General features: G+C 39.2%; 1 protein-coding gene across 2 annotated transcripts in view; it reads left to right on the forward strand.

Moving 5' to 3' along the window:
- The window catches only part of RfC38 (replication factor C subunit RfC38), a 230369-nt gene that overhangs the window by 96777 nt on the left and 109336 nt on the right, over positions 1-24256 (forward strand). For both annotated transcript variants that reach the window (XM_067134414.1, XM_067134415.1), the window contains exon 4: positions 17087-17286. In XM_067134414.1, the coding sequence (XP_066990515.1) occupies positions 17087-17286 (200 nt within the window). The remainder of the gene's footprint in view (positions 1-17086; positions 17287-24256) is intronic.

The raw sequence follows: 24256 nt of genomic DNA on the forward strand, positions 1-24256 counted from the left end.
TTCACCATAAATTGAAATATTGTGCTAGACTTCCCGTTTGTTGAAAAATGAAGCTAATTGATTGAATATTACTAGACTGTAAGTGTTTTAGCTTACAATTGCAGTTTTCGACCATTTTGGTCGAGTTAAAGTTGACCGAAAGTCGAATTTTTTCTATTTATCGTGATTTATATGAAAATATTTCAAAACTGATAGAAGCTACAACCATGAGTTATTTTTTGTTGTATTGTAAATGAAATTGCGCACATTTTCATATATAAAACTTTATGTAACGACTAATATAAAACGGTGCAAATATTACGACAACGAGACGAAAGTATTTCTGAGATGTTCGGCCGAGTTACAGCGCAGACGTAAGGAAAATGTTTTTTTAAAAAATTCACCATAAATCGAAATATTGTGCTAGAGACTTCCAATTTATTGCAAAATGAAGGTAAACGATTGAATATTACTAGACTGTAAGAGTTTTAGCTTACAATTGCATTTTTTGACCACTTCGGTCGAGTTAAAGTTGACGGAAGGTTGAAATTTTGGCAGTTATCGTGATTTATGTGAAAATATTTCAAAACTGATAAAAGCTACAACCATGAGCTAATTTCTGTTGTATTCTACATGAAATTGCACACATTTTCATATATAAAAGTTTATGTAACGACTAATGTAAAACGATGCAAACATTACGACAACATGATGAAAGAATTTTTGAGATGTTCGGCCGAGTTACCGTGCGCAGACGTAAGGAAAAATATTTTTTTTTCAGAAATTCACCATAAATCGAAATATTGTGCTAGAGACTTCCAGTTTGTTGCAAAATGAAGGTACATGATTGAATATTACTAGAATGTAAGAGTTTTAGCTTATAATTGCGTTTTTGGCGATTTCGGTCGAGTTAAAGTTGACCGAAGGTTGAAATTTTGGCAGTTATCGTGATTTATATGAAAATATTTCAAAACTGATAAAAGCTACAACCATGAGTTATTTTCTGTTGTATTCTACATGAAATTGCGCACATTTCCATATATAAAACTTTATGTAATGACTAATATAAAACAGTGCAAACATTACGACAGCACGACGAAAGAATTTCTGGCGCGGACGTAAGGAAAAAATTTTTTTCAAAAATTCACCATAAATCGAAATATTGTGCTAGAGACTTCCAATTGGTTGCAAAATGAAGGTAAATGATTGAATATTACTAGAATGTAAGAGTTTTAGCTTACAATTGCGTTTTTTTACCATTTCGGTCGAGTCAAAGTTGACCGAAGGTTGAAATTTTGGCAGTTATCGTGATTTATATGAAAATATTTCAAAACTGATAAAAGCTACAACCATGAGTTATTTTCTGTTGTATTTTACATGAAATTGCGCACATTTTCACATATAAAACTTTATGTAACGGCTAATATAGAACAGTGCAAAAATTACGACAAAATGACGAAAGAATTTCTGAAATTTTCGGCCGAGTTACCGCGCGGGCGTAAGAAAAAAGTTTTTTTTTTAAAATTCACCATAAATTGAAATATTGTGCTAGAGACTTCCAATTTGTTGCAAAATGAAGGTAAATGATTGAATATTACTAGAATGTAAGAGTTTTAGCTTACAATTGCGTTTTTTGACCATTTCGGTCGAGTCAGAGTTGACTGAAGGTTGAAATTTTTTGTAGTCGACGTTTGCTACGTCCACTCGGCATTCAACAGACAATTTTAGGCGACGTTTGCTACGTCCAACAGGCGTTTAAGGGTTAAGGGGATTCGCTACAAAACTAACAGCAATGGGCAGCTCGAGGGAGCAAAAGGGAGCACTGAAGTGTCCTGGATAAGTTTCCAATGTCTTCTAAGGACGGTGTGTCCGTGTGATGCCTTTTATAGCGTTGGGAGATTAAGATCCTGCCTTTTGTAGATGGCATTGTATAGCTGCAGGGCCACATTTTCTATAAGGGTCGTGCGTACGGGACATGAGGTCATCTGGCCCAGGTGTTCAAGATGGGGCTGGTCACGTGGGTCAGTTGCTAAGCGAGGGAGCCGCTTTCTCTTTTGACTTTCCTCCTCAGCCGGCTTTGCCTGCCTAAGGCAGGATTAGCATCTCCGAAGGGACCACCTGAAATCAAGGTCTGTGGGCAGTTACTTGGACAAAGAAAAGAGATTAAGAGCTTACCCAAAAGGGGTAGTGGTGAGAGGAGTCAAATAGGGTCAAATTTTACTTTACTGTTGAAATGAAAACCATGAACATTATTTCAAAGAATGTAAAATATTCTTATATTGTATTTTACTGTAATTCTTTGAGGATGACATGGCATGTGAGAGGTTTACCTCATTACACCTCCCCCACCTAGTTGACATTCACACCCTTAGTCAGGTTGGAATGGCTACAGTCATGTTAGCTCATCTGACAAGCTATTCTCTCTTCACAACCTTTGGGTTACAGTATTTAGTGAGTCTGCAAAACGTCAAAGCCAAACAACAAGAACAACAAAAAGTCACTTATGACATTTACTCTACTCGCAGAATTAATTATGCTGCCAACAATACTAATAACCTTAGTTTGTAATGATACTAAGCAGCATTTAATGAAAACAAAGTGAAGTGAGATGGTTACTTAACCCTTAAACGCCGAGCCTCTATTTACAAAAACGTCTCCCGTATGCAGGCAGCGTTCGGTGAGTTAGCGCCGAAGCGGAAAAAAAGTTTTTTTCAAAACATCACAGCACGCTTAGTTTTTAAGATTAAGAATTCATTTTTGGCTCCTTTTTTTGTCATTGCCTGAAGTTTAGTATGCAACCATCAGAAATGAAAAAAAATATCATTATCATATATAAATATTGGAATATATGACAGCAAAAAAAAAACATATAATTGTATACAAATCGCGCTGTAAGCACAACGGTTAAAGCTAATGAGTTAATTTTTTTGTAGTTGTATTGTACACTAAATTGCGATGATTTTGGTATATAACAAATTGTAAAACGATCAAAGCAACACAGAGAAAATATTATCACAAAATGATGCATGAATTAAAGTAAAAGCGCGGACGTAAAAAAATGTTTTTTTTTTCAAAAATTCACCATAAATCGAAATATTGTGCTAGAGACTTTCTGTTTGTTGAAAAATGAAGGTAATTGATTGAATATTACTAGACTGTAAGTGTTTTAGCTTACAATTGCAGTTTTAAACCATTTCGGTCGAGTTAAAGTTGACCGAAAGTCGAATTTTTCTATTTATCGATTTATATGAAAATATTTCCAAACTGATAAAAGCTACAACCATGAGTTACTTTCTGTTGTATTGTACATGAAATTGCGCACATTTTCATATATAAAACTTTATGTAACGACTAATATAAACGGTGCAAATATTATGACAACGAGGCGAAAGAATTTCTGAGATGTTCGGCCGAGTTACGCGCGAGAGATAAGGAAAATGTTTTTCGAAAATTCACCATAAATCGAAATATTGTGCTAGAGACTTCCAATTTATTGCAAAATGAAGGTAAACGATTGAATATTACTAGAACGTAAGAGTTTTAGCTTACAATTGCGTTTTTGACCATTTCGGTCGAGTTAAAGTTGACCAAGGTTGAAATTTTGGCAGTTATCGTGATTTATGTGAAAATATTTCAAAACTGATAAAAGCTACAACCATGAGCTATCTTCTGTTGTATTCTACATGAAATTGCGCACATTTTCATATATAAAAGTTTATGTAACGACTAATGTAAACGATGCAAACATTACGACAACATGACGAAAGAATTTCTGAGATGTTCGGCCGAAGTTACCGCGGCGCAGACGTGAAGGAAAAAGTTTTTTTTTTTTCAGAAATTCACCATAAATCGAAATATTGTGCTAGAGACTTCCAGTTTGTTGCAAAATGAAGGTACATGATTGAATATTACTAGAATGTAAGAGTTTTAGCTTATAATTGCGTTTTTTACCATTTCGGTCGAGTTAAAGTTGACCGAAAGTTGACATTTTGGCAGTTATCGTGATTTATATGAAAATATTTCAAAACTGATAAAAGCTACAACCATGAGTTATTTTCTGTTGTATTCTACATGAAATTGCGCACATTTCCATATATAAAACTTTATGTAACGACTAATATAAAACAGTGCAAACATTACGACAACATGACGAAAGAATTTCTGGCGCGGACGTAAGGAAAAATTTTTTTTCAAAAATTCACCATAAATTGAAATATTGTGCTAGAGACTTCCAATTGGTTGCAAATTGAAGGTAAATGATTGAATATTACTAGAATGTAAGAGTTTTAGCTTACAATTGCGTTTTTTTACCATTTCGGTCGAGTCAAAGTTGACCGAAGGTTGAAATTTTGGCAGTTATCGTGATTTATATGAAAATACTTCAAAACTGATAAAAGCTACAACCATGAGTTATTTTCTGTTGTATTGTACATGAAATTGCATACATTTTCATATATAAAACTTTATGTAACGGCTAATATAGAACAGTGCAAAAATTACGACAAAATGACGAAAGAATTTTTGAAATTTTCGGCCGAGTTACCGTGTGGGCGTAAGGAAAAAGTTATTTTCAAAACTTCACCATAAATCGAAATATTGTGCTAGAGACTTCCAATTTGTTGCAAAATGAAGGTACATGATTGAATATTACTAGAATGTAAGAGTTTTAGCTTACAATTGCGTTTTTAAACCATTTGGTCGAGTTAAAGTTGACCGAAGGTTGAAATTTTTTGTAGTCGACGACGTGTACGTCCACTTGGCACCCAACAGACAATTTTAGTCGACGTATGATATGTCCAGTAGGCGTTTAAGGGTTAATTGTTAACAAAACCAAACACAACATTAAGAGGTTAATATGGTTATTCTTAAAGTACTCCATGTGCTTATTAGTTATAGACTTCAGTCACAAGGTCATGTGGTTATTTCACCTTGCAGAGGCAGTACAACGAAGTATTCGTGGTCTTATATTATGTACTTCCACGACACTTATACACAGTGGCACTGTGTCAGATGTGGCACTAACATCATGGGTGCCTCGTGGCACTTATCTACGTACGTGATGTACAACTATGCGTGCAATTTACACAGGTTTGCAAGTTGGGGACTTGAGATTTATATTACAAGGGAATAACAAAGAAAATGATGGATGCAAGAAATAATGGCTGTTAAAGAAAAATTTATTATTAATATACCACGATTATATTTCTTAGCCTATGCTATATTTGTTCTTTAGCCCAAAGGCCCTCAAAAGGTAGTCTGAGGGCGCCTCCTCTGACAGGTTGGCTTTCATATGGTAAGGGCCTAATGGCTGACATAAATGATTTAAGGTGTATCATGCTGTTGTAGGCATGAAAGGAAAGTCAAAGGACTTATAATACTGGAATATCTGGCATTTTGCACTCTACATGGGCAGAGTGGAAAGCAAAGTAAAAGGTGAGCCTTGGTAAGGCGTAAAATAATGTGAGTAATGATCAAAGGAGAAAAGGAAAATGTTACAGGAAAGGAATAAATTACACAGCTGTAAGGAAAATAAATAGGTGAAGAACCCTGGCATCCTCCTCTGATAAAGGTGCCAAGGATCTTCGTAGGATAAAGGTGAGGCACTGTGCCAGATTGGCACTAGTGCTAGGGGAGCTCAGCAGCTCTCTTTAGGCTGCCTGGAGTTGTCTATGCTCGTGATTTTACTTCCGTGGACCTCTTGCAGGTTGATGGTTTGACTTGGTATGGGGAGTCGGTGGAACCGAGCCCAAGGAGGACATTGAAGTGCCACCTGTTTCGGCTTCTTTGACAGCGAAGGTAAGACCATTCATTACAAGCTCTACCACGAGTCATTGCAGTTCCTTGAGTTCATCGGCCAGTTAAGATATGGCAGAATCCTTACTCATACCCATGTCTGCGGAGGACTGGGAAAGAGAAGAAGAGGTCATGGTGTACATGAGAGGCTTGCAGGTCACAATGACTAGCTCAGGCACGGGTTGCAAGGCCGCACCTTTCGGTGAGCTTACGCTTTGGTCAGAGGAATCCATCTCTCTTACCAACACTGGTAGCATAGCCAAGCTGGGAGAAGAGAAGGGATCCAGACTGGGATCTTTTGAATGGAGATCTGGGACATGCGCTGGCACTAACACTAAGGCAGGACCAGGCACGGGTATTGCATTTGGAGTTTGCTCGCTGTTCGGGATGGACAGAGCTGGGCACTGCTGAGTGCACTCAAGAAATACTGGCAGAGATGATGAATCAATTTTGGGATCTCCAGGAGAGATATCTATGAGGTGTTTTGGCACTGGCAATAAGGCAGGGCCTGGCACAGGAAGGAGATTTGAAATTACCTTATTTAGGGTAATCCTGCTATCACAGGCTTCCTTTGTAGTCATTGGAAATAGGCTATGTAGCCTTATTCCTCTTGATTTCTGTCTTTGTGATTCTTGACTACTGCAGACAAGGCGAGTTTCAACAGTGGTGGTAGGAGGTAGAGGCATTCTTCCCTTCTCCATCTGCTTCTGCATGATTCTTCCTGAACCGTACTTCCAGTCTGAATACGGTTGAGAGTTTAGAGTTGGGGGTCTGCCCTGCTTCAGAAGGCTTAGGAAGCTTCTTCCCATGCACCTTTCCCTGTGGGGTAGGGCAAGGAGTCTTGATCGTTGTCAGTAATTGTTTCCTGGGGGAGGACTGGCACCTAGTGCCATTTCCTGGGACTTGAGGTTCTCTTCATCTTTGTCTTTCTGTATGCTTTCAAACTTACTACGAGTTGAGTTTTCTTTCTCTCAGAGGAAAGAGTGTGTTGATCCTTCATGTGGATCAATCACTCTTAGTTTACAGGATCTAAGACTGGATTTGTGGCTGCCAATGAGTTTTGAGTGGTCTCCCTGCTTTTCTATGGTTGGTTGAATGTAGCAACAGGTAATTCCTTGAACCCTTCTCACTGCAATCCTTTGAGATTGCTCAGAGATGGGTTTTCATGGCTCATTTGCACAGACAGTTGGCTTTCATTGCGTGATCCGCAGGTTGGGTCCAGTGGTGCCCTCCCTTGTTTGGGCAACCAGGGTGATAGGGGAAACTCTTTGACTCTTCCGGCCTGTCCTTGCCCCTTCTATCTGTGGCTCTTTGGGCATTATCTGCAATTTTTTCCCTGCCATTGAGAGAGCTTAGGCTCTAGCGTAGTTGTCTTGGTCATGACTTAGGAGTGGTGTTTTGAACCATATGATTTCATCTGTATCTGTGTAAGGAATTCACTTAGGGCCAATCCAGCACAGTGACTTTCTACCTTTCAAAAGGAGAACTCTCTATGTTAGTCAATGCCAAGCTGATACCGCAAGTAAACTTGAGTCTCTCTCTGGTAGACATGTTTTAGTTTATTGCTAGACAGAGCAAGGAGCCTTTTGCTCTCTTTCTGTTACATGCGAAGGCAGTGGATGACCCAAAGGAGGAGGCTATATTCAAAGTGCTTTAGTCTGGGGGTAGTCTTTGGCAACTACCTGGCCCACCAGACAACTTCCTGAGAGCCATTTTCACATGTGGGGGAATGAGATACAGTGCTGTCTTGAGTCCTAGGGCAAAATTTTGGCACTGGGGCCTATTTCAGTCATTTTGGAATGAAGTAGAGCCTGTGGCAAGTTTGGTGCAGTTGACTAACAGCACCTGTCTTTGCTAGGCAATGTTTTATAGGTTCCTGGGCCTATAAAAGGCACTGCAGTTGAATTTTCATGTTCAGTTGGCCTTCTCTTCTTTGGGACAGTAGAGGTTTAAATTTGTTGTCCTGTGAGGTTTCCCAGACTTCTCTCATTTGGAGTTCCGTCTCACCTATAATCATCCTTCAGTTTTCAGAAAAGTGGTAAGAGGAAGAAGAGAATGGGGAATGCATTCTTACCCTGAGGCTGCTGTTCGTAAGAGAGTGCCTGTCTCTTTTGAGTTCCTGACATTTCTTACCTTTTTCCCATCTATTTCCTCGCCTTATTCATGGCTCGCAATAGGACCTCTACATTACAGTGGACCCCAATATTCGCGGGGGTAGGGACCACAACTGCCCATGAATAGCTAAAATTCATGAATACTGGAGAAAAAATGCTTATAACTCCCTATGTTAATAGTTCAAACACCAATGTATACCATAAACTGTCATCCTAAAACACTTTAATATCATTTCAGTCATCTGACAGCATAACTGTACCCTTACAGATATATGGCTTACAGCTATGTATTAACATTCCTACAACTGTTACTGTATTCTTACCAAGGGGAAAACTAATCAAGTTATTCCTCTATTCAGGCACTTATATTTTTTTTATGCAGTTGTATTCAAGCCTTACCATTTTTTGTTAACGTAGAAAGGGTACATTCTCAAGTACACAGGGAACAGTAAGTACTGTACTGTGTAGATAAATGAAATGTGAGACTGTGTATCACCTACTATTTTACTATGCCTGTGTTCATTACATTATCGTATACCCTATATATACCCACTATGAATATTATTGATGTTTTAAGTATAATAAATACACCTATGTACTTTATATTTTTATATATATTTCATTATGAAAGTGGCAATGCCCCAAGGATATGGTAACATTGTATTTTTCCTGCCTCTGGCCATTGCATGAATTGAGTGTATTGTCAGTGTTCACCCGTGACGGATGTCTCTCCATCCACTTGTATATAAGTACCCAAATGAACCTACTAACTTATACAGTATATAGTGTTTCCTTCCTCCCTTCAAGAGAAACAGTCACAGGATGTAGTAAGCCCTATTATGGCTCAGTAAGGAGTCCCCAACATGGCGCAGTGATATATGAGTTTACAGGTGTTTATAATTAACGCAAGAAGATGATGGATGGTGCCTCAATTGCAGCCTGGATGCTATGGACTTGTAGTGTTAACTTGTGTTTCAAAGTGCAGTGCTTTTCAAGTGTAGTGTGTTTGTGTTTTCAGTGACTCAGTGTTGCCCTATAGTGTTTTTAAGTGGTTTCCCAGTGTTTTGTGCTGTATTTCATACAAAGTAAGGAGTTTATTGCATGATAAGCCCTGCACATCGACGTCCACCCACTTCTGACTTTCTTGGGTAACTGAGTTCCTGAGAACCATACCACTACCCACACACTGCACTGCCAGAATAGAGAAGTTTTTATAATGTAAAAAGTTTTAATATAAAGAAGGAACTATTCTGTTTATGTTCTTTCCTCTTCATGCACTAAAGCTTTTTTGTGTTATAATAAACCATGGATCATTCATTATTTCAAGAGGAATCTACAAATATCCAACAGTCACAAGCGGAGGACAATTTATTCCTAGTGGAGGAAAGTTTAATCCAAGTGGGAGGACAGTTTACACCAAGTGGAGGAGTACAAAGTAGACATATGGCATGCCCGCCTCTCTCCCCACATTATACTCATCCCTAGTCAGCTACAGGAGCCGATTTTCTTCATTTAATTAAGTATTTGGAGCAAACTCGGTTACAAGAGGATGCCAGAAGACGCCAGGAAGATGACCTATGACGTAAGGAGGATGACAGATGTTGACAGGAGGAAAATGCATGTTTCACAGCATTGATACAGAGGCTGGTTCCTGCTACTTCTTCAGATAATACATCACTTACTTCGTCAGTGCCTACTACACCAGCTACAAGCTCTTCAGTGCCCCCACCTCAAAAAGCCATCACCCAGAACCCACTGTCCCTTTGAGCAGATGCCAGTTTTCAAGTCTTTCGCAAATGGAGACGTCAATAGGTCGATTACTCGGTCATGGTTGATTTATCCAAGCTTCCTAGAGAGAAGCAACTCATTCAGCTTAGAATGCGCCTTACTCTCGAGACACAGAGGATCTTGGAACACACCCTGGGTATTCCTCCCAATACAGATAAGACAGTAGACGAGGTCTTGAATGTTCTACAGGCTCATGTGAAGAGCCTACAAAATGAAGCCCTTTGCTGAAGAGAACTCTTAAGCTGTAAACAGTTAGAGGGAGAAACATTCTCAGATTTTTATGTATGACTCAAACATGTTGCTGAGGAAGTGGGCATTTGCCCTGGGAATTCTTCAGTATGTGAGGAGACTTAACTCAAGATGATACAGCATACGCGGTAAACTGGCAGAGGTGAGGGCTCCAGCCACCCATCTCCGCGAGGCAATGTCTTAGGGGTACAGCCAATGAGTGCCAAGGTTACAGCCAGTGAGCGCCTAGGAAAATGAATGGCGCTCCTATATTGGCTTCTTTGCAAACGCCAGCCAATAGCGTGTCAAGTAGCATTGCCCTTAGGTATTTCAGCTTCCCAAGCAGCATTTTCTTTCTTATTAGAATTTGCGCTTCATTTGGCAAATGTTCTGCAAGGAAAAAAGTACGTTTTATTGATATTTTGCTGTGTGTACAGTAATATTAATATTTGAAGATTATTAAATTATTTTTTTATCAAAAAATTTATTTACTGTAGTCACAAAAATAAAATGAAAATAATTAGTAAATATTTTAGATATACTTTACGAAAAAATCTCATCCTAAAACACTTTATGTAATATCATTTCAAAGATGAATACTGTATAGTGTACAGTATTACCATATTCTTTTAATGTAGGTAGGGGTGACAGTGGTACATCGTTTGGTGAACATTTTTCATTAATATTAATGTTTATACATTAATAATAATATTTGAAAATTAGTACAGTAAATAATTTATCATAAAAAATGTATTTAGCCATGAAAATAAAATTAAAATATCAAATATTTTAGTTATGCTCTGCTGTATTTATTAATTAATTTTTTCTTTATTAATAAGTGGTATCTCTTCTTTCTGTATTTCCCTTTCAGTACTTCCTCTTACTTCCTAATGAATGCCATATTCTTTGGAAGCATGAATTTCAAGTCAATGTTTAGTGGTGAGGAACTGAGATTTTTATCCTCTTTCCTGACCAGAGAGTGAGCACCTAGGTTTCTAGTGTATGGCAGCAACAAATATTTGTAGGATTCTTGCATCAGCAAACTTGGGGAGGTTGTGCACAAGTTCCTGTTGTACTGGAGACAACTCACTCAGTGTTGTCACTGTTCTTTAGTTCCTGTTGCCCTTGTAGTTGCGGGTTCCATAGGCAACTTTGCCTCCCCCCTGGATTTAGTCACAAGAAGTTGTGTCTGGAGGGGATTGAGACTATGGGAGGATGATGGGAGTGCCTCTAGGTTTTCCGTCAGGGATGCTTTTGTGTTAGTACACATCCAGTAAGGGGTGGGAGGCACACATGGTCATTGCTCAAAGTGGTAAGTCTCGTGTTAGGGTTGATGTCCAGATACCTTTTGACACCATCTCTACAATCGGAGACAGGTAACAGGGACGTATATTCCCTAACCGATCACACTGGTTACTCCTCAGCACAACAGGTAACTTGGGTTCTTTCTTCTCCATGCTTGCTTCGATTTAAGCATGGAGAAAGGCTTCTTTCCTGCAAGATAACCTTGAACCTTATGTCTTTATCACCATTTTGCCGTTTAGTATGTAATCAGCAGCAGGTTGATTTCTGCTTTTACATGGTGAAATCTAAGACTTACCATGTGTCCATGACAAGTAATATCTGAACTTGTTAGCTCTGTGGTTCGAGGTCCTAAGAGATATTCCTCTCTAGTTAAACTTCGGATCCAGCCACTTATAGTCAGGCATCTCCAGATGTTGAGAGTTCTGGCACTTCACGCCAGGATATTTTCCAGCGTCTCCTCCGTTGGAGTCCTCTGATACATCCGTTCCTTGAGCAGCTGTCCACAAGGCTAGAAATTTCTCCAATTTTTAGTTCCAGATTTACGGCTTCACCTGTTTGCGGATTTTTCTGTGGAACATATACAATATATACATTATTTGCGGAAAATTCGCTATTTGCAGTACAGTATTTTTCTTAGAGATATATTCACTAATTACTGTATTTTCACATCATTTTCATGAATAAATTCATTTTTTGTGATAAAACTATTAAAATACTCAGGTATAAGAGTTTTTAGAGGGTATTTTGGTGTTTCAACTATCAAAATAGGTAGTTATAAGGGTTTTTAGAGGGGTGTCAAGTATTCACGGATTTTAGCTATTCGGCGGGGTTTGTGGTACACATCCCCCACACATACCAGGGGTCGACTGTATGTCTCTGATTAGAGCTACTTGTCAGCAGGTATCAGTGTTTTGCTCAACAACCTTTACTGTGAAACTTTTTTCTGCCCCAGTTTTTGGTAGGCATGGTCAACCTTCAACCAGGGTTTGATTCTAGGAATAGATCCCTTCTCTTTGAGGGAGATCTTTATCAGTCCTGATAAGCTATAAGTCTTTCAGGGATTCAAACCCCAGAGGGTCATGACTCCCTCCTTTAGGAGTTTGACTCGTAGCCCGTTGAATCTTTTTGAGGGTTGTCAGACATTGGTCTGAACCCAGAGACTGTGTCTTGTTTAGCTTGCATTGGCATAGGTATAGGTAAGTCATCTAGGCTGTTGTATCTATGGTACTCAGGAAGCAAGAGATCTGTTTGTTCGGAATTGTCCCAGATTTTGTAATGAGATTCAGAACTGTCAGTCATGTCAGTTTGAATCTTTCTCATTATCCTCATTTAAGGACTTTCTAGTAGTGACTTGCAAGATACTACTGAGTTCTGTTTGAGTGCTGCAGTACTGTCTTGAAGGAACTTGACACCTTAGTTTTGTTTGTCAACTCTTCGATTAGTAATAACTGAGATAAGGATGGAGTTTTCCGAGTACACTTACCTCCTGCCTCTGCAAGTTGATCCGCAGTTATTGTCTCTTCCAGTGTGGAAGGATAATTGCTGCTCAGACGAGAGCTCGAGATAGGGGCATCACTCTATACTTTGCACTGAGCAGGAACTTATTAGCTTTCAGATATTGTGTGACAAAAGGTGATCAAGTATTATTGCCTGCACAGTGTTTTACCTATGGAATGTTGCCCACTAGCCTTGGACATGCTTTCCATGGACCAGTGGTGGCTAGTCAACAGGTTGGATAGCAAGCCCAGCTTCCTTTGGGACAGGCAGCACCTCGCCTAGGTATCCGGTTGGCATGAGACATGCTAGCAGTGACTGGTTCTCCTCCCTCTCTCTTTTTCTTCCTTCCCTTCCAGTAAAGGGAGTCAGAGTGCCATTCTGTATACAAGCTGGATGGACGTGAGTGCAAGTTGGTTATCTGACAGGACACCAGTCTTTTTATTGGTAATGATGTGATACAAGTTCCCCTCCTCTCTTGGCAAAGGGAAAGGAGAGACAATAAAGCATGATTGTTGGTCATACATACTTGTTTTACTGTCTCCGACACTTCAGTATGGGTTCTTACAGTATGACTGAGTAATGGAGTACAAACCCTTTGCTTAATGGCCCAGAAGCCTAACATCTGCTACATCCCATATGTGCAGTGTGCCAGAGGTGTAGGGTCCCATTCTCTGCTCCTAAACAGACAAGAAAGGTAACACCCCAAGTTGGACAAACCTACCTCTTGGTTCAGAGAGTACCCAGATTCCTCCCACCAGTGGGTAAGTTTCATATGTAAATACAGTTTGTATTTGTGTAGGAACAAACAGCAAATTTTAAAAGTAATTTGTAATGTTCCTATCATACAAGCCTCAAGTTCTTTACACTAACTGCCCACTTCAGCCACCCCTCACTCTGCTACCTGGGCTAGAAGGCAAAGTGGAGTGCAGACTGACAGGTGGCTGAGGCTTCCCCCAGCTTGTCAGTAGTTTACTGCCTTGTCAATAAATTTGACTGGCTGTTCCAGCTCATGTTTGCAAGGTAAATCTTATATAAAGAACTTCAGGTTTTTATGTTAGGAAAATACAAATTACTTTCATAATTTGCTATTTTTTGGTAGCCACTGTTTGTCCTCCAATGAGTTACACTTCTCATTCTCCCAGGGCTCATAAGAAAGACCAATGAATAACAAGGAACTCTTTCATAGTTGGTGTTAGCCAGAATACTGTAGTGCCTTTGATAGACAGTGATAAAGTGTAAAATGACTCATGTGGAGAGGGCTCTTTCCTGTGTCTGCAACAATTATCCAGTTTTCCTTCACCTTTCCCACACAGATGTGACAACAGTGCACAAACAGGCTAAGATTCCTATTACTCGCTAGATCTGCTAAAGAAAAATTACCACAATTTCCCATGCTTTTTCATCAGGGTTCTTTACAACCTGTTTTTTTTTTATAGCATAGCCACTGTTCTTCTCAAAGGAGCATAAAAAAGAAATTGACAGGTGACAAAAGGCGTAGCTGCTGATTAAAAAATCCCACTGACCCAGATGAAAAAGTGGTTCATGGTAGTCACTTGAGTTTTTACCTGCCTCCTCTTATTCAGGATGCCCATTAAGGTTTAACAATGAATGATAGGAAAAAATAAGAATCTACTGTATATATGTGCAATTCTGCTTGGTTCTAAAGGGACTTCTAAAATTATGCCAGGTTGAAATATTGCATTTTTGTGCCCCTCCACAGCAATATCTCATGAGTACCACAGCATCAAGAAGGCCCTTTGTTTTCTACTAAGGCACCTGTGAGACTGGGACTTACTAGACCACCTGCCAACACAGTGTACCCAAAGTCGGATGTCATGGTAGCAAGGTTCAAGGAAGACTACCTGTGATGACTACCTTTTAAACTCAGATTATTTTGCAAAAAAGTCTCCAATATGAACCAGGGATGCACCAACCCCTCTGGCGCCATGTGAACCAGGAAGGGGTGAGTTCTGCCTTTCTAGATAGTGACACTAAGACAATTCTCAGCCCGTGCAGAAACAGTGGCTTGTTTGTGATAGGGTGTAAGAAGTAAGGACTATATGGGATGTTTTGGCACAACATCTAAGTAAACCGGGAGTGGTTGAACTGGGCATAATATCTTGTATGTAATTCTGATTTCCTTTAGAAGAATAAAGGATTCTTATTCTAAGGGTCTTCATTTTAGGCCAGAAATGACAAGCCAGGAGGGAACAGTGACAGTTAAGTGTGTGGCTGATGAACATTGTCCCCATTTCAGAGAGCCAGTATACCAAGAAGGTCAAAGTGACCACCTATTGTTGCATTGAAATGTAGTTGCATTAGAGCTACTGAATTGAATTGAGATGATAGGGGTCTAAGAAACTTATTCAGGGACCCAGTAATGAGAAGCCTTGCAGGAGCCAATCTTTGCAATGCAAAGGACTGGAGAAGTGGATGAATATATGACTTTTCATCCTCCTATGTAGGATAGAACAGTGGACAGTATTAGGATTAATTTTCTTGCCCATTATCAGTAGAGTAGGAATCAATTACTCTTAGGCCAATTTGGGGCCCCTGGGTAGGTGGTACTATTGAAAGTTAGTAGTTTGTTCAAAACTTTAAAATTTGGGACACTGGATGGCAAAGGTAGAATGTCCTCCATTTGTTCCAGTCTTGTACAAATGCATCTGTTGCTATTCCCTGACTGTCCAGGTTTGGAGACATACACAGTAGAAGTTGATGTTTTTTGCATGCGGCAAACAGGTCTACCTCCTGATGCAGAAGCACATTAGCAATTATTTGAAAGGATGGATTGTTTAGCATCTACTCACTTGAGGCTACAGTCCACCTTGACAGGGAGTCTGTTATGGCATTGAGTGATCCCAGGAGATGGATAGACAGCATGACTGCACTAAGAGGGGCTGAGGAGGAACCTGACCTCTTCATTACTGTCATATTGTCTAGGAATGCAAAATGTGAATCCAATTTTCTTAGTGGCAGGAAGACAGCCATCAGCTCTAGGAAATGAATGTGGCACCTCCCTAAAGTAAGTGATCATCTTCCTGCTACCTAACTATCCTCCCAATGGCTTCTCCAACCTGTCAAGGAGGCATCCAAGTGTATTAATACCACACAGATGGAGGAATAAGTTTGACCTGTTCTGCTGAGTCCCTTATTTTGGTTTAAGTGTGGCTAGGAATACAGCTGATCAAGAATAATATATCAACAAAAGGCCCAGCCATATAAATGCCTATTGGGTGTGAGGTAGGGCTGATTCTAGTTTATCAGGAAACCCTTTTGACTAGAGTCTGCTGACTACCCCTCTAAGGTTTCATAGACATTCTTCTTTGGCAGCTCCCCAGTTAGCCAATCATCTAGGTAGACTACCAATTTGAATGCCTTCTTTTCTGAGTTACTGGGCAGCTATTGCTGCTAATTTTGTGAAGACTCTCGAATGCGAAGGGCATGACCTTGGATCTTAAACCTGTCCCTCCTTTTCCAAAACCCTAGGAAGGGGTGATAAACAGCAGTAATAGGGACATGTTATTATGTCTCTTTCAGATCGATAAAAGCATTACAAGTCCCACATTTATGAGTGAAAGTACATGGATAGCAGTAGTTATCTGGAAGTTGCAGCTCACAACTTGTCAGGCTGCAAAAATTGTAGAGTGCTGCCATAGGATTTGCAAAAAAGAACTTTGTAGCTGGAGCCAAAATACTCCTAGAAGACTTTGAGAGCTCTCTTGTAATTACTTCCACAATAGTGGACAAGTTTAGAACAGAAAAGAGGTGGAGCCTTATATGGAACTAAGAAGTGGTTGTCTCATCTGAGATTTAGCCCATAGGTGCACAAACTCTTGGGTGGCCATATTGAGTGGGAACTTTGTCCATTAAAAATGCACGCTAAGCTGAGTGGTACCCCCCACTTGGTTATCAATATTTAGCAAGTAGTAAGGTAGTTGAAGAAAAAAAAAATGAAGCCCATAGCTCATCGGTGTGTTTGTTACATGCATTTAGTTGTAGTAATTCACAAAATGCCATTTTTGGCACTGGGTGACCTGCCCGGCCCTAGTGCTGGGCCATATGGGCCAAATTTCTTATGTCCATCCTAAATTATTTCATTAATGAATTATAGTTAACCAAAGAATAGAAAACCTATGCAAATTTGATGGTCTGCGGTGGTGGGCTAAATGGTAGTTATGCATAATGAAGTGTATCTTGACAAATGTTATTTTTCTTTTTATGGTTTGACATGGACAAGTTCAGGTTGCCTTGTGTTGTTTTGCTAATGTGGATTTATTGCCTCATCTTGTTGTCTTAAGATAAATATTTTCTTATGGTTTTCAGATAGCCCCAGAGACTGTAATGAAGGATATTCATTCCTTAAAATTACTTTTTTTCAGTTATTATTCTATCAGAAGTTGATAAATTGACTAAGGATGCACAGCATGCCTTGCGTCGAACTATGGAGAAGTATGTAGCAACTTGCCGACTTATCTTATGTGCTAATTCAAGTTCTAAAGTCATACCAGCTATACGGAGTAGATGCTTTGGAATTAGAGTGGCTGCTCCTTCTGTTGATGAAATTGCACATGTTTTGCAGGTAATTATGCTTATTCCTTTACAGATAGAATAGGTTGACTAAAAGCCTATATCCTGGATAGGTATCTTTTTCATGGCAGGTACTGCATATGTTTCACCATTTTCATTACTTTTTGTACTTAATGTATTTCTTAAGTGTTACTGGGAATGTGATTACTGTATTACATTACAGTCATACTCCGAACTATCTACTGTAAAGGTAAAGATGTACAGAGAAATAATAAGTTGTAAAAATGTGTGAGTGCTAACTATGAGAGAGAGAGAGAGGTAGATAAGCGTTGTCCTTACTTAGGAGAGTGAAATTACTTATCAATTATTATGGAGACTGAGAGAATAACACATGAGAGAGAGAGAGAGAGAGACAGAGACAGAGACAGAGATGTTGCCCTTAATTGAGATATCAAGTTAAATTATGAATTATTACAGAGACAGGGAGAATAACTTGAGAGAGAGAAAGTGTTTCTTACGTTGGATATCAAAAGATGGAAATTCAGTATTAAACTAACTTTTAAATGAAACTAAAGTTACTGTAATTTCATTGAAAAGTTAGCTTAATGTATTACCCTCGAAAAAGAAATAAATGGTTGATTTAAGAATACAGTATAGGAGAGTGTGAAGATTAGTGTACTATTTCTCTCTCACCCCATTCCACCAATCTATTTTTAGAAGTCTTCTCAACCTCATTTTTAAAAACTTCTTTATTCTGTCTCTTTCTCTTTGTTCTGAAATGCTCTATGTCTCTATGTTTTAGAACGGCATATTTACAGTTTATAGATGGTACAGGCAAAATAAGATCGATTTAAAATTATTTGCTGTACTCTTAAAGACCTGCAGAGAAACAGTAGTATGTAGGTTGCGCTAACTACGAGAGAGAGAGAGAGAGAGAGAGAGAGAACAGTTATCCTTACTTAAGAGAATGAAATAAATTTTTTACCTAATAACAAGTACTAATTTTCAAATATTAAAATGATTAATAAGATTAAATACAATAATAATAATATAACTGTAATTACAAAATTTGTATGTGAGACATATTTTAAACAAACAAATATTTTTCCCTCAACTTCTGTAAGAAGCTCGAAGGCAAAAGCTGTCAGACATGTCACTTTAACATGACAAGAAGGGGTAGTGTTGCTGATTAGTGGTCAAAGGTTTCTTGTAATATTCTCTCTCTCTCTCTCTCTCTCTCTCTCTCTCTCTGTATACAGAGAGAGAGAGAGAATTACAAAAAACCTTCTCAGAGAGAGAGAGAAAAAAATTATTACTTTTATTTAATGTTATTTAATTTACACATAAAAGCTGGAAAACTTATAAATTACATAAAAAATTAAACATAAACACTTTTGCAGGGTTTCTCAGTATTCTCAAATGTTCACGTGTCTGTGAAAAACTTGTCTATGATAATTAGTTAGGTTCCAAGGAAAAGTTCGCGTGTCTGTGAATTCGCGCAAGTTCGGGGTATTACTGTATCTGGAAAGTTTATAGGCAAATATTGCATTAAGAATTTGACTTTGGTTGAAGATTGCATTTTATGTTTCACCATGATCTTTTTTTTTCTCATCACATAAAGAAGCTTGGGGTTATTTCTAATGTCAGGGAATATAATTAATAAACACCAATCCCTCATTTTTCCCTTTTGATATGCCCTTAAACAAATACCTGTACTTACCCCTATTCTGTGTGTGTGATTTAATCGGCCACTGAAATGTGTAATAATCAGAGTAACCAATTTGGCAATACTAGTGATACTTCCTGTTTTACAAAGTGGTTGGGTTCTGACTCCTGCAGCCTACATCCAATTTTCATGTAGGTTGGAGCTAGTTGGGATTTGTGTGCCTATCAGTAGACCCTCACTGTACATATACTGGTATCTCTTACTTCATCAAACCTAGATGCTTAATGTGACTGTTATTGTAAATAATATGAATGTTAAAAATTACAAATTTGTAAACCTAAAAAAAAAAAAAAACACTGAAGTCCTTCTCTTGATACTAGTAGCCTGAGCTAAATTTAATGTCTCCCATACATTACGTTATGCCCATTTTCTTTCATGTGATATAGCTCAGATATATCTTCATTGTAAATAGCCTGGGTGGTTACTGTATTCATAAGAATGGATGTCTTTGAGGGAGCAGTGAGAAGAAACCTCTGGCTGAGCCAGAAAACTCACCCTGTGCAACAAAATTAATAATTCTCATTTTAAACTTGTACTGTGCAGCTGGTCTTTTGTACTGCTTAGCAACTCAACACAGGAGCTATAGTTTTGGTCAGTTGAATTTTAAGAATTTCATTTTAAGAAGTCTGTATATGCATTTTTGCCTAATTTGATTGTCAGTTATCAGTTTCTAGTTTGCTATATTGTAGTGAGAGATATTATTAATACCATTCCTGTTGCCAGTTGCTGATCAGTTATAATTTAAATTTTCATACACTTAATATTGTACATTCATGGCAGAGAGAGACTCCAGATGCTGAGTAGTAGTTCCATATTCATGTTTATTTCAAGCTCTCAGTGGAAGGTTGTTTGTATGTCATTTTTTATGCATTCGTACACTGTATCAGAGCCTTCCAGTTCTCGTGTTGCCTTTTGCATTCTTCTACAGTACAGTAAGGTTTAATACTCAAATTGCTTGATGTGTGTTGTCCTTGCACTCACCTTATCGTGATTGGATGTCAGCTATCTTGGTAAAGACAAAGTTTTATAAAAATCTTGGTTCTAATGAAAGTTATGTTTCCCTTCTAAATTTATTAGCATTTTAAAAATTATAAATTCTCCTCCACCTGTTGTCTTGGGTAGTAGCTGAGACTTTATCTAAGGCACATTGAATATTCTTAAGTTGGCAACTTGGACTCAGGATTCTCACTTAGTCTTTGGGCACAGACAAATTTTTGTTTTTATAAGTTCATGAATCGGTCTTGGGACTTGTCATTGTTGTCACTCTGTAAAATTCTCAACACCCCTCTTTTTCAGTGGCCGACTTCTAACTGACTTCTGGTTCAAAAGTCCCTATTTATAATGGTCTTTCTGAACGTATGAATCATGACCATCTGCCTCGGGAAGACTCTTATGGTGTTCTTGTTTTGATTAACTTCTGACCCTACTAACTGATTCACTAAAAGTGGTGATCACACTTTTTTACATACAAGATACACAATATTATTTTCTATGGGTGTCAGACGGTCAGCTCCGTCACCTGTGATCATTCAATTCGTTAGCGCCCTTCTCTGTTTTCTCTCTGTCTGTGTTTTATCAGTATTCTCTGTTACGCCCTTTTGCATTTACTAGTTCTGTTATATTATGTTTATAAATGCCTGCCAAATGTTTTGAATGGAAATGACTATTTTTCTTGTAGAACACCAGTAGATTATTTGTGACAGATTGGCAACTTAGTACCCCAAGTCATGTGTGAGAGAGGAAATCAGTCCTCCCTTACTAGTGGTATGGAGCAGTCATCTGCATCTCTCTTTGATCCCCAGCCTAGCACCTTTCGCGGGGTTGGCGTGTGAATATGCGAGTCCGATGGTGTTGGTAGTGTTCGTAGAAAAACAACTTTCCTAACAACTGCAGAAATAATTGAAACTTTACATTTATTAGAGGAATTTGATGACAGTGATTCTTATGGTAGTGAAAGTGATTATGAAAATGATATTCTTGAAGGCTTGGGATAGTCAGATAGTGTGGATGAAGAACTAAATGCCCTACTTATCTACAAGAAGTAAGTGATTCTGATAGTGATGTGATGCACATGAAGGAGAAGTTATTGGTGAAGAAGAGATGATTCTTCGAGGCAGAGGGTCTGTTTGCCACAAGCAGCGGGGGAGGGTAGGTTTCTCTTCTTCCTGCAGCTCATCTGGGGGACGAGGTGTTGGTGTTCGCATGCGTCGTTCGGCACCGGCAACCCATGATGGTTGGACTAATGGCCGTGATTATGTCCCAAATAATTATGTGTTTACTAGGTGAGCAGGAGTGACACATGATTATAAACTAGACCCAATTAGCGAAGAATCTGACTATTTTCGCAAATTTTTAGACAATGAAGTAGTGCAAGTCATGGTCGACGGAAGCAATCGGTATCATTTACTCCCCACTCATGACAGACCTCCAACAGCCAGGAAGATGTAGAAATGGGTTGACATATGTTTGCAAGAGATGCTTGTTTTTCTTGCGCTCACCTTGTAGGGGCTTTTTTTTTTATTTAACACAATTGGTGCAGAATGATTGGAACAGATTCAGAGGTTAAAGAAAACTTTTCACCTATCCTAATTTATTAACCTTAATGTTACAGTGGCCTGAAGACCCTCAAACAGAACCTTATCCTAATTTTATTTACATTTGCCACAGTTTAGCAATTATCATCTTTCAATACTTAACCTAACTTATTTCCTACTTACCACTAAAATTTACCAAAACAATCCTCCTATATTTAACTTAGCCTAACTTCATACCATCAGTAGTCAAAAATATTATCAACAAATAATTCAACTCAGATTCAAGTTCCTTATCTTTCTCAGCACTTCATCTCAGAATAATCCAAGATAACCACGAAAGTCAACACACAATTTTGGGGATCACTACGGAGTTTATGTCAGCTATGACATCCAGCTGAGGGTAGAAATTACTTTGGAATTTCTTCATGCAGTCTTTTTCTACACAAAAGCCCTTCTCTTTTTCCAAACGAGAATGTGAGCTCTCATTCACAGTAAAATCAGCCTACAGATATTTAAGCACTTAGGACAGTCAATGTCTTAAGTAGCTAACATGAAAATTTGACACTAAGGCACTTGAAAATGGTTTGGTCTCAACAACTGGTCGACTGCTTTGGTAGTTGCCAGTGTCAATTTCCTCTTCCAGGTAAAGCCTCTTCTAGTTCAGGTGAAAGGAAGCCAATTACTCTGCCCTATCACACTCAAGCAAACTGCAAATAAAAAAGAAAAACAACATGAAAACATACATTGTACATTCATAACAAAAACACAAAATAAACATAATAAAAAAACATAACAACAACAAAAACGAAACAATCAGTTCACACAAATCATCTTTCATCACACAAACCCAAACTTAGCCTACCACAACCTTACTCATGCCTCACATTTCAAAACATTGTGTGAGAGACTATTGGTCAACAGATGCATATGTTTACACACCAATATTTTCTCATTTCATGCCACGAGATAGATACCAAGACTTATATCGGTATTTCCATTTTACAGACGGTACTCTGAGGGGCATGGAGTCTATTGATAGGCTGTGGAAAATTAGGAACATTTTAGAAATGATAAGGAAACAGTCCAAGAAATATTTTTATCCATTCCAAAAACAGGTTGTAGGTGAAAGTTTAGTTTTACTTATAGGACTTACCTGGTAGTTACATATAGCTGTCATCTCTGACGCGCGGCAGAATTTTAAATTTCGCGCTAGCGCTAAAACACCTAGGTGATCCTCTACCAGCGCCCTCTATAGGTAACAAGGAACTATCCCAACAATGTTCTAGAACCCATTAAGTTTTCTGCCGAGAGACCGGTAACACGTCTCCTTTTTGTGGTTGAATTTTTGTCTGCAATTTATACTTAAGTATTCCTTTGTGTTTTTTTGCTAGCTAGCGCTTTGCATTTGTGGTCGAATTAATTCTTTGTACAATATGTCTGATTCTGGTTCCCAGTATAGATATTGTGCTTTAGGCTGTAGGACTCGTTTGCCTAAAGCGGTTATCGACCCCATTCAGTTTGCTCTTCATGTAGGGGTAAATTTTGTAATTCAGAGAATACATGTGAGGAATGTATGCATCTAACAACGGATGAATGGTCAGCCTTAGAGAAATATCTACGGAAGTTAGAAAGGACAGAGTTAGGAAAGCTTCGCAGAGGTCATCATCTGCTAAGTCTGTAGGGCAGGTAATTCAATCTGTTAACCCCTCTCCTATTAACTCTCCTTTGTCCACCCTGTTGATCCCAATCCTATCACCGTGTCAGAGTTAAAAGTCCAAATGGACACTAAATTTTCAGCTGTGCTTTCAGCCATCCAGACGATGGGCCAAGCCATTGAAAAAATTGGCTCCTCGAAGTGAAGTGTTAGTGGAGGAGGTGTCTGTTCGGCCCACTCGTTCTCCCAGGTCTAGACCTCTGTCGGACTCCCCTGGTTCAGGAGAGGGCATGTCGAAACCGAAAGGAGGCGAGTGGGGCTTGCTCCCGAGCAGTCACCCCCTCAAGTATTCCTGTTGTGCATTCCCAGGATGCTTCCGCACGCCATAGAAAAGGCGCTGCTGGGGATGTGTCTTCTAGTGGTGATGATTCGTTGACTCTCCTCGGGTGGGCGCTTCAAGCATTCTTCTCGCCTCTCAAGAGGTCTCGCGCCCCTCCTGCAGCGATTCCAAGAAAAGATCGTTGACGGATCCGCATGCGGGCTGTAGCTTCTGGGAGGATCCTGAACCTTTTTCCTCCTCCTCTTCAGTAGATCAGCCCCCTCGTCGGAAGGAACCTCGCGTTCTATTGCCCGTATTGCGTGTTTCCGTTCCAGGAGCGTCTACATCTCGCCCAGCCTCATCGCAGATAGTGCCTCCTCCTACTACGGTCAACAAGATCCCCGTTTTGTCGCCAAGTCACGGACAAATTGACGGATCTTATTCAGTTCTTTGTGTGGCGCTCGTGCTGCTTCGGGAGCACCTGTTGCGGAGATACTTCCTTCGAATGCGCCACAAGTCTTGACTCTAGAGCCTCCCACTTCGCATGCACCAATGAAGAGGCTCAACCAGACGCTTCAGCATTCTTCTCTGGCTCCGATTCGCCACGTTCGGTTGACTTAAACGCCACTTCAGCATGGCGCGCGCCACTTCAGCTTAGCGCCGGCGCCACACTTGACGGATTCGCGCCACATCGGCATGGTCGTAAGACTTTAGATTCCGCATACGACCTGCTTTTTTCGTCAGGAAACGGTTCCTGTGCACCAATTGTCTCCTGTGTCTTCTGTAGAC

This window comes from Macrobrachium rosenbergii, chromosome 36 (assembly GCF_040412425.1).
Source record: "Macrobrachium rosenbergii isolate ZJJX-2024 chromosome 36, ASM4041242v1, whole genome shotgun sequence".
Classification (NCBI taxonomy): Eukaryota; Metazoa; Arthropoda; class Malacostraca; order Decapoda; family Palaemonidae; genus Macrobrachium; species Macrobrachium rosenbergii.